Genomic DNA, 10,551 nt, shown 5'->3' with positions numbered 1-10,551 from the left:
CCAAGATGTGGCCGAGAGCTGGCGCCCTGGGACATTAAGCACCCACTCTTGTAATCTGCATCTTAAGAGGGTTGCAAAACTTTCTATCTTTTCAATAAAATGAAACGCAAAGAATCCTTTGCGTTTTCTCGAAGAAAAAAACTTTAAGAGCGTAGCTACTTTCAGTTACAAAAAAGAACAAGTGAATATCCTACTTTCCAATCTCAAGATGGTAATCCCAAACTAAGTATGTTGCTCTCAAAGTCATGTGAAACGCTCAGGGAGCAAGCTGGCCAACAAGCTCTTTCAGAACTGAGGGGCAACTACTCGTGAGATGCTCAAAGCCATCAGTCGCCACGAAAGCCTTGACATTGTCCGGTGACTTGAGGAAACTAAAGCATGCCTCCTTGAGCCCAAGACAGCCATGCTGCTCGGCTAGTGTCAATGTAGTGCCCACCGTGCTTGCGTCGATATAGCTGCACAGCTTCTCCTCGCAGATCAGCTTTAGCCTCTCCAGGTTATACCTGTCAGCGGCCACAAGCAAATGCTGAGCCATCTCGCACGATTCGCCATCTCCATTCTCTGGTAAAGAGTCGGTGTAGATGAAGTGCAGCATATTTTTGAAAACTGTCGCCTCCATGTCATGGATGGCTATGCACGTCGCGGTCTTCTCCTTCATCGGACCAAAGAGCTCCGCCGCGAACACGGGCGACCTGGCGGCGAGCATGTACCTGTGCGCGGCAAACTTCTTGGTCCCAACCTTAAACGTCACATCCGCCCCTTGGCCAGACGAGAGGAGCCGGCCGAAGTGATGGTGCATGTTGGACGGTGGCACCACGACGAACCTCGCCGTGACGCCGACGGCCTCCGTCACACGGATCTCCTGGAAAACGGTGACATCGCACTTGATCTCCAAAGAATCGTCTCTTAGATGGGTGGACTCCTCGAGGAGCTTCCTTTCGAAGAATTTACCATATCCGTTCCCAGTATTGACCGGGAATTTGTGTACCCATTCATCGCGCACGGGAAGGTGTGTGCCTTGAGCCTGGTCGAGCAAGCTGAACCTGGCCCTCACTTTGGCGTCCGTACCCTCGGTGTCGACAAGGAACAGAGCCATGGAAACGTTATCGGCGTTTTCCTTATCCCAGCCGTCAGGGTAGAATCTCATCTGCCAGCTTCGCCCGCCGACGCTGAACGTGGCGGACCTGATAAACTTATTGACGCCGAGCCCCTTGACGAGGGAGTATCCGTCGATCTTGAGCACGTGCGATCCGGACGCGGTCTCGGCGACGATGGACGACGCCGTCTGCGTCGGCGGCGGCGGCGGCGCGACGCTGCCGCCGAGGGCGGAAGACGCAGGCTTGATCTCGGCCTTAGCTAGCGCTTGACCCATTGCAAAACGGAAGGTGGTTTCTGTATGCGTGGTCTTATAATTTTATCGCACGGTCCTGCGTGCTGGCGTACGCAACGCACACGCGTGACGGCATGAGTCTCCTCGCCTCACCGGTTTAAAAAGAAAGGAAACAACGTTTTGCAATGGGTCACCCGTGTGTGTATGCGCTGTATGGATCGCCACTCGCCGGTGATTTTTCAGGGAAGCAGCATGACTCTGTAGTGGTACTTCATTCGATTTTATTTAAATATATATAAATAATGGTACATCGCTTATGAATTTATTCTAGGATAAAACTAGCTAGAGGCTTATCGACCGAATTACGAGAGAGTTCATCGAAAAACAAAACCTAGCTAGTTCATGAGCTACTCCATTTGCTTCCCTCTAATAATGCTGGAACTGAACCCAGCAATCTTTACTGTTAAATTGCATTAGGAGACTGCCTGGTGTCACAAACGGGCCAATACATTATTTCTATAGGCCCCAAAAACCTTCCGGCTCCCTGCCGTGTCGATAGGTGGCCCAACTCAAGCAGCTTTCGACCGGGTTCCATGGGCCCAATAAGGCAATAACTACCGATTTAGAGCATCTCCAGTCGCGTCCCCCAAAGCGTCCCCCAAACCGCGCCGGATTGAGCGTTTGGGGGACGTGTTTCGTTCGTGCCACGTTTGGGGGACGTCGCTCCCCAGTCGCGTCCCCCAAACAAAATTTCGCAAATTTTAAACTTAACTAGATTCGATTAGATTCGTCCAAACTTACATAGATTCGAACGAAATTTGACTAACTTTAAAACTAAACCTAATCTAGAACCACTTGCGGCGGCCGGAGGCGTCGTAGTACTGCTGGAAGTTGTACATCTCGTCGGTGACGACCTCCTGCTTGACGCGCTCGTCGACGGGCTCGTCCACGGGCTCGTCCTTCACCAAGCCGCTTGGTCCTGCCTCGCCGTCGTCGGTGAGGTCCACCAGCGGCTTGCCGGAGTCGCGGATGGACATGGCGATCGCCGCGTCCAGGTCGCCCCTCCAGGCGTCCTTGTCGTCCATGGACGCCATGAACGCCGCCCGCAGCCCTGGGCAGTCCTCGGGGTCGTCGCTGCTGGCGATGAGCCGTCGCGCCGCTCGTACTCCGCCGCCAGCCGCCGCCGCGACGCTTCCTCCGGCTCCTCCTTCACCTCCGGCTTCGGGATGAGGAGGGCGCCGCCGCGCCTCCCTTGCTGCCGCCCGCTGCCGCTACCGCCACGCCTCGTGTTGACGGGCGTCGCCGGCTCCTCCTTGACCTCCCGTTTGGGGACGGTGTAGGGCGCCGACCGGTACGACGAGGACGGCGTCGATCGCGCCGGTCCCGAGGAAGAAGAGTGCGAGGAGGACGAGTACGTCGTCCTCCTCGGCTGCCATTGAGGAGACGGCGGCGGCGACGACGGCATCTCCAGCCTTGGAGCGCCGTTGCGGAGGCCGCGGATGACGTTCTCGAGGGTGCGCCCGAACGCCCTGCACGGGCGCGGCCTTCCCTGTTCCAGCTATTGGGGCCGCCGACGAGCCCGTCGGTGCTGTGCATCTCGACGTCGTACTTCGCCTGGAAGTACGACGTCCACCAGGCGTCGTTGTTGTCGACCGCCCACGTCGGATCCAACCGCTCCTGGCGGGTGAGTTGAGCCCGACGGGCCTTGACGGCGTCCCACCATTGGTCCGTGCGCGGCTTCGGCGGCGGCGGAACGCCAATGCCGTTCACGGCCATCTTCCAGCCGCCGCTGCTTGGCAGCCGCATGACCGGCGGGACTGGATACCGGGCGTGGTACAGCGCCCACGCCTCCGCCACGGTGAGGCTGCCGCGTCCGAAGCCGTTCGCCGCGGCGATCTTGCGGGAGGACGAGCTCGACATTTTTTGAGCGGCGAGGAGAGGATCTGGGAGGGGGGAGGCGGCGGCGACGAGAAGGATTATGAGCGGCGACAACTGCAGGGCGTCTTAAAACAGCGGCGACAGCGGGTGGTTGCACGCAATAACTCCGGCGCGGATGGCCACGCGGCCATGCACGACGAGACGCGTCCCTGCGTCGCCTGGGAAAACAGGGACGCCATTAACGTCGCTTGACCAAAGGTAGGCGACGGGGTTTTAGCCTTCCGTGCCGCTGACGGGTCGGGCCCGCGTCGGTTGGCCTCGCTTTTCGTTGTGTCCGGCGTCCCCGGAGCGTCCCCTGTGGGACGGGGACGGGCTCGGGGCGCCGGACACCGTATCGGGCCGCGCCGGACAAAAATGGGCTTTGGGGGACGCGGCTGGAACGCTTTTTTTGTCCGGCGCGCCCCAAATCCCTTTGGGGGACGCTTTGGGGGACGCGACTGGAGATGCTCTTAGTATGTATTTCGGACTCCAGAGTCGCCCAACTTCCATACCTTTCGTTTACGAGGACGCCGTTACAACCCGTGTCGCTAAACAGATTATACTTTACGATCTTCTACAGAAATCTGGCTACTTTGTCCAAGGATAGAGTATCCACACAGAATTCAACTCTTTCGATGCCTAGCTACCAGATTCGTACCGCCCAGCTGCCAAATTCATCTCGTTGAGATGTCAAAATAATTATGCTTTCCAAATGTGACTTTCCCCTAAAAAGAATTTGAAGAAATTGGAGACATATGGAAGGAACCGGTGGAGATGCTCTTACACATAAACATGAATTGAAAAAATGAGGAAAATGACAATAAAAAAACATTGAACAATTATCCTTGGTCAACTTAAAAAATCAGAATCAAAGAGTTTTTCTGTTCTAACTGTACATGGCTATTCCAAAATTTCACGATATGTTCAAAATAAAAAACTACTTCGTATTGGTACAATAACTAAAACCCAAGGATCTACATATCACATTTTGTAATAGCATTCCACATGCTTCCTCCTCTGAAATCAACTAAAAACAAAATAATGATTCACATGTTTCAATTTCCAAATTCAGAATTTATCTGTATCCCAAATCATAGGAGATAACCATCATTTTTTTTAATATTTTCAACAGAATTTAATCAACTAAATTATTCTGGACAATGATTGGAACTCCATGAATCGGCGGTGTTTCAGAGTAACCTATAAGAAGTTCAGTGGATAATAACCAACAAGCCATATCCTAGGAAAAAACTAACAAATTGGAATCTTTCAAAAAATGTACAATAAATCGAGTAAGATCATCCCCCAAGATCTCCTTGGCCTCCAAACGGTCCAAAGAAAATGTGCCATATATCTATCTGCAGACCTGCTCATTCTTCACAGCTTGAGGTCTGGGTGTCAGAGTGTGGCAACATGAGGCAAAAAAAATCTCCCAAAGAAGCAACGAAATTACACGTGCAACGCCATACAAGACATCAAACTAGGGATCAATCAATGTAGTGTGATTCCTTGCAGGCTGAATCTAAATGTTGCTAGCAACCTCAATGAAGGATCAACAGACCAAGCTACGCACCCATAAACATGGCAGATTCGTGCGGCTCCAAGCCTCCAACCTTGTGGCCTGATTCACATGGCTCCAACCTCTTTTCCTGCTTCGCATAAACCTGCGACAGGGACGGCGGCCACATCCCATCCTCGTTGTGGTGATCTATGTATTCACCATTGCTTGGCTGAGAAGATGAAGACAGGCTGGGTATGATTGCCCTGGAGCTGCATCAGCTGCGCCGGCGAATATCACGTCACCTGCGCGCCGGTGAATATCATGGAACCTGTGCGGCACCAGAGAGGGATTCTTGAAGAAGAAAATGGATGATGATCATTTGGTTTCAAGTTAATTGGGAAGACGATGAATAGGCGTCGGTCCTAGCCTACGGGAAATTATGAACGCGCGTCGGTGCACGGTGCAGTTACTGCTGTACCACCTCATTAAGAGTTGTACTGCCTGGTACTGACAAACAAATAAGGAGATACAGCGATCGGTAATGGCACTCAATACATACGAATACAGACATACGGTCAGGGGCGGAGCTTCCCTTATTTCTGGATAAAAACTACATATATTCACGTATGTTCTTATATGTATATAATGTTCATTATTTTCTGTTATGTAAATTAGACATTTTGGTCCCATAAGAACTTAGATTTAGATGTTTAAATAGGCAAATGAAAGTTTTAGAAGAGGCACACAACTCTCATGTCTTGATTTATTTTATTTGATATCATCTTTGCAAATCCTTTTGGCGGTCTTGAAGAACAATACTATGAGGGATAAATTTTGAGAAATTCCCAATTTCAACACAATGAGAGGCTACTCCGTGATTAGTCTCATATACATGCAATCCTTACATATCAAAGTGTAACTAAAAACATGTGCACTTTTACAACTATTAATATGTTAGTTCCAATAAATATAATAAAACTTATCAAGTTCATGAATAATAACATTAGAAACATCAAAATAGTAGATATGTTTCGCATGAGCGTGCTATATAGAGTGAGATATATTCAAAAGCAAAAAATGCTATACCCATAGGCAGATATATATGGGATTTGTTTACCGGCACGACGTGGATTTGAGTGATTGGAAGAGAGTCCTGCACCTTGCAAGTTCTCATGCGGTCGCTCGCTGGTTGCCAACTCATCCCGTAAAAAAAACCCCGTACGAATCTCCCGTAAGTGTAGCATTCTTATCATGCTGAAACTAAGAAAGATTTTTAAAAAGAAGCTATAGCTTTTCTACTACAACTTTTGGATGGAAATAAAATTTCACTTTTGGTATGTTTATGGGTTCTACTTCTATTTAAAGATGTTATTACCTTGCGTTTATAAATAGTATACCAATTCAAATAAACAACTTTTACGTTGAGTGATGCGATCAAATCTTGATTGGAATCCTTTAAAAATTGAAAAAAAAACTGACTTGCACAATACAAATATAGGGGAGGGGGCATCTGCCCCCCCAAACTACCCATGATTAAAGTTAAATAATAATGTATGGCTACGATTTTCCCTACCAAACTTTTAGAACGTCCCCGCCACTGCATACGGTACTAATCTCAACCAAAGGGACGGCAACGATATCGACCTCAGGAAACGGCAGAATGAAGCCTCGCAACCCAACCGCGACTGCCACTGGGTAGGAGCGCCGCCGCCCCGATCTCCCTGCTCCGGCCGCTCCCGCTTCAGCCGAGTTTAGATCCGGGTACTCCTCCACGCTCTCTGTCCTTCCTGCCTGCAGCCTCGCGCCTCGGCCAGGGGAGTCGAGCCTGCGGAGCTCATCTCCCCGCCAAGCTTGCCGGCATGTGCTCCCACGACCGAGCCCCCTCTGCCCAGCCCTCTCCAGCGGAAGGTGTAGGGATTCGTTGCATAGAAAACAAAAAATTTCCTACCGCGAGAACGCAATCCAAGCCAAGATGCAATCTAGAAGACGGGAGCAACGAGGGGATGATCGAGACTCACCCTTGAAGATTTCCAAAGCCTATAAGAGTAGGCTCTTATTGCTGCGGTAGACGATCACTTGCCGCTTGCAAAAGCACGTAGAAGATCTTGATCACGGTGCCACGATCGGGCAGCACCTCCGTACTCGGTCACACGTTCGGTGTTGATGAAGACGACGTCCTTCTCCCCGTTCCAGTGGGCAGCGGAAGTAGTAGCTCCTCCTTGAATCCGGCAGCACGACGGCGTGGTGGCGGTGGCGATGGAGATCTCTGGCGGAGCTTCACTAAGCGTGCGGGAGAGGTGGAGGAGAGAGGGGGCGGCTAGGGTTTGGGAGAGGGGGTGGCCGGCCTCCTTGGGTGCGGCCAAGGTGGTGTGGTTGTGGTGGCCGCCCCCTCCCCTATGCCCCTCATTATATAGGTGGAACCCCCAAGTGTTGGACTACAAGTCTTCGAATAAGACCCCAACCCAAAACCTTCCATGTAGTAGGGAAACCTACCCAAGGTGGGACTCCCACCCAAGTGGGATTTCCACCCTTCCACGAGGGGGGGGTGGCCGGCCCCCTAGGTGGAGTCCACCTTGGACTCCCCCCTCTAGGGTTGGCCGGCCATGGGGAGGTGGAGTCCCTCCGGGACTCCTCCTTCCTTAGTGACTTCTTCCGGACTTTTCTAGAACCTTCTAGAACCTTCCATAAAATCACCGGATCATTTTCAAACTTATAAAATGACTTCCTATATATGAATCTTATTCTCCGGACCATTCCGGAACTCCTCGTGATGTCCGGGATCCCATCCGAGACTTCGAACAATACTTCGAACTCCATTTCAAATTCAAGTTCTACCATTACAACATCAAACCTTAAGTGTGTCACCCTACGGTTCGCGAACTATGTGGACATGGGTGAGAACTCTCTCCGACCAATAACCAATAGCGGGATCTGGAGATCCATAATGGCTCCCACATATTCAACGATGACTTTAGTGATCGAATGAACGATTCACATACGATACCAATTCCCTTTGTCACGCGATATTTTACTTGTCCGAGGTCTGATCATCGGTATCACTCTATACCTTGTTCAACCTCGTCTCCTGACAAGTACTCTTTACTCGTACCGTGGTACGTGGTCTCTTATGAACTTATTCATATGCTTGCAAGACATTAGACGACATCCCACCGAGAGGGCCCAGAGTATATCTATCCATCATCGGGATGGACAAATCCCACTGTTGATCCATATGCCTCAACTCATACTTTCCGGATACTTAATCCCACCTTTATAACCACCCATTTACACAGTGGCGTTTGATGTAATCAAAGTACCTTTCCGGTATAAGTGATTTACATGATCTCATAGTCATAAGGACTAGGTAACTATGTATCGAAAGCTTATAGCAAATAACTTAATGACGTGATCTTATGCTACGCTTAATTGGGTGTGTCCATTACATCATTCATACAATGATATAACCTTGTTATTAATAACATCCAATGTTCATGATTATGAAACTAATCATCCATTAATCAACAAGCTAGTTAAGAGGCATACTAGGGACTCTTTGTTGTTTACATATCACACATGTATCAATGTTTCGGTTAATACAATTATAGCATGGTATATAAACATTTATCATAAACATAACGATATATAATAACCACTTTTATCATTGCCTCTTGGGCATATCTCCAACAGTCCCCCACTTGCACTAGAGTCAATAATCTAGATTACATAGTAAGGTACCTAACACCCATGGCATTCTGGTGTTGGTCATGCTTTGCCCTAGGGAGAGCTTTAGTCAACGGATCTGCTACATTCAGATCAGTGTGTACTTTGCAAATCTTTACTTCTCCATCTTCGATGCACTCGCGAATCGACTGGTAACGCAACTCGATATGCTTCAGCCTCTTGTGTGACCTTGGTTCTTGTGCATTGGCGATGGCACCCATATTGTCACAGTAGATGACTAGTGGGTCCAATGCACTAGGAACCACACTGAGCTCTGCAATGAACCTCTTCATCCATACCGCTTCTGATGAAGCCTCTGAAGCCGCTATGTACTCTGATTCTGTTGAAGACTTCGCCACCGTGCACTGCTTCGAGCTTGCCCACCATCGCAGCACCATTCAATATAAACACGTACCCAGACTGTGACTTAGAGTCATCAGGATCAGTGTTCCAACTTGCATCGGTGTAACTGGTTACAACGAGCTCTTGGTCACCTCCATAACAAAGAAACATATCCTTAGTTTTTTTCAAGTACTTCAGGATATTCTTGACCGTTGTCCAGTGTTCCATCCCTGGATCACTTTGATATCTGCTAGTCAAACTAACAGCATGTGCTATATCCGGTCTAGTACATAGCATGGCATACATAATAGAGCCTACTGCCGAGGCATAGGGGATCTGACTCATCCTTTCTCTTTCTTCTGCCGTAGCCGGTCCTCGAGTCTTACTCAAGACCTTGCCTGGTAACATAGGTAAGAACCCTTTCTTACTTTCGTCCATTCTAAACTTCTTTAGAATCTTATCCAGGTATGTACTCTGTGATAGTCCTATTAGGCGTCTTGATCTATCTCTCTAAATCTTGATGCCTAATATATACGATGCTTCACCAAGGTCTTTCATTGAAAAACTATTATTCAAATAACCTTTTACACTGCTTAATAGTTCTATATCATTCCCAATCAATAATATGTCATCTACATATAATATCAGGAATGCTACAGAGCTCCCACTCACTTTCTTGTAAATACAGGCCTCTCCATGACACTGTATAAACCTGAAGTCTTTGACCACCTTATCAAAGCGTCGGTTCCAACTTCTCGATGCTTGCTTCAGTCCATAAATTGAACGCTGAAGTTTGCATACTTTGTCAGCATTTTTAGGATCGACAAAACCTTTGGGTTGTACCATATACAACTCTTCCTCAATGTCTCCATTAAGGAACGCCGTTTTGACATCCATTTGCCAAATCTCATAATCGAAAAATGCAGCTATTGCTAACAAAATCCTCACAGATTTTAGCTTCGCTACAGGTGAGAAAGTCTCATCATAGTCAACTCCTTGAATTTGTCGGAAACCCTTTGCGACAAGTCGAGCTTTATAGACAGTAATATTACCATCAACATCTGTTTTTCTCTTGAAGATCCATTTATTCTCGACAGCCTTGCGGCTATCAGGTAAGTCTACCAAAGTCCACACTTTGTTATCATACATGGATCCCATTTCGGATTTCATGGCTTCTTGCCATTTGTTGGAATCTGGGCTCATCATCGCTTCTTCATACGTCGCAGGGTCTTCATCATTGTTGTCCACAATCATGACATTTAGACAAGGATCATACCAATCAGGAGTGGCACGTTCCCTTGTCGATCTACGAGGTTCAGTAGTTTCCTCGTTTGAAGTTTCATGATCATTATCATTAGCTTCCTCTCTTGTTGGTGCAAAGGCACAGAACAACTTCTCAGATCGCGCTTACCTCGATCAACGAGTAAAGATTCATCAATCTCATCGAGTTCTACTTTTCTTCCAGTCACTTCTTTAGTGAGAAATTCTTTCTCAAGAAAGGTTCCGTTCTTAGCAACAAAGATTTTGCCTTCGGATTTGTGATAGAAAGTATACCCTATAGTTTCCTTAGGGTATCCTATGAAGATGCATTTCTCCGTTTTGGGTTCTAGCTTGTCCGGTTGTAACTTCTTTACATAGGCTTCGCAACCCCAAACTTTCAGGAACGACAGCTTAGGTTTCTTATTAAACCATAATTCATACGGTGTCGTTTCTACGGATTTTGATGGTGCTCTATTTAAAG

At 48.3% G+C, this 10,551-nt stretch overlaps 1 protein-coding gene across 1 annotated transcript; it reads right to left on the bottom strand.

Annotated features, from left to right (window-relative positions):
- Positions 1–256: 256 nt before the first annotated feature.
- On the bottom strand, positions 257–1,372 carry LOC127347590 (BTB/POZ and MATH domain-containing protein 2-like). The gene has a single exon (XM_051373757.1). The coding sequence runs from the start codon at positions 1,370–1,372 to the stop codon at positions 257–259; it is 1,116 nt and encodes a 371-aa protein (XP_051229717.1).
- Between the last annotated feature and the right edge of the window lie 9,179 nt (positions 1,373–10,551).

The sequence above is a fragment of the Lolium perenne genome, chromosome 4, assembly GCF_019359855.2.
Source record: "Lolium perenne isolate Kyuss_39 chromosome 4, Kyuss_2.0, whole genome shotgun sequence".
In the NCBI taxonomy this organism is placed as follows: Eukaryota; Viridiplantae; Streptophyta; class Magnoliopsida; order Poales; family Poaceae; genus Lolium; species Lolium perenne.
This window is presented reverse-complemented; position numbering and strand designations above follow the sequence as displayed.

Bases quoted from the DNA above. Each gene is read 5' to 3' on its own strand.
- LOC127347590 (XM_051373757.1), bottom strand. From the start codon at position 1,372: ATGGGTCAAGCGCTAGCTAAGGCCGAGATCAAGCCTGCGTCTTCCGCC.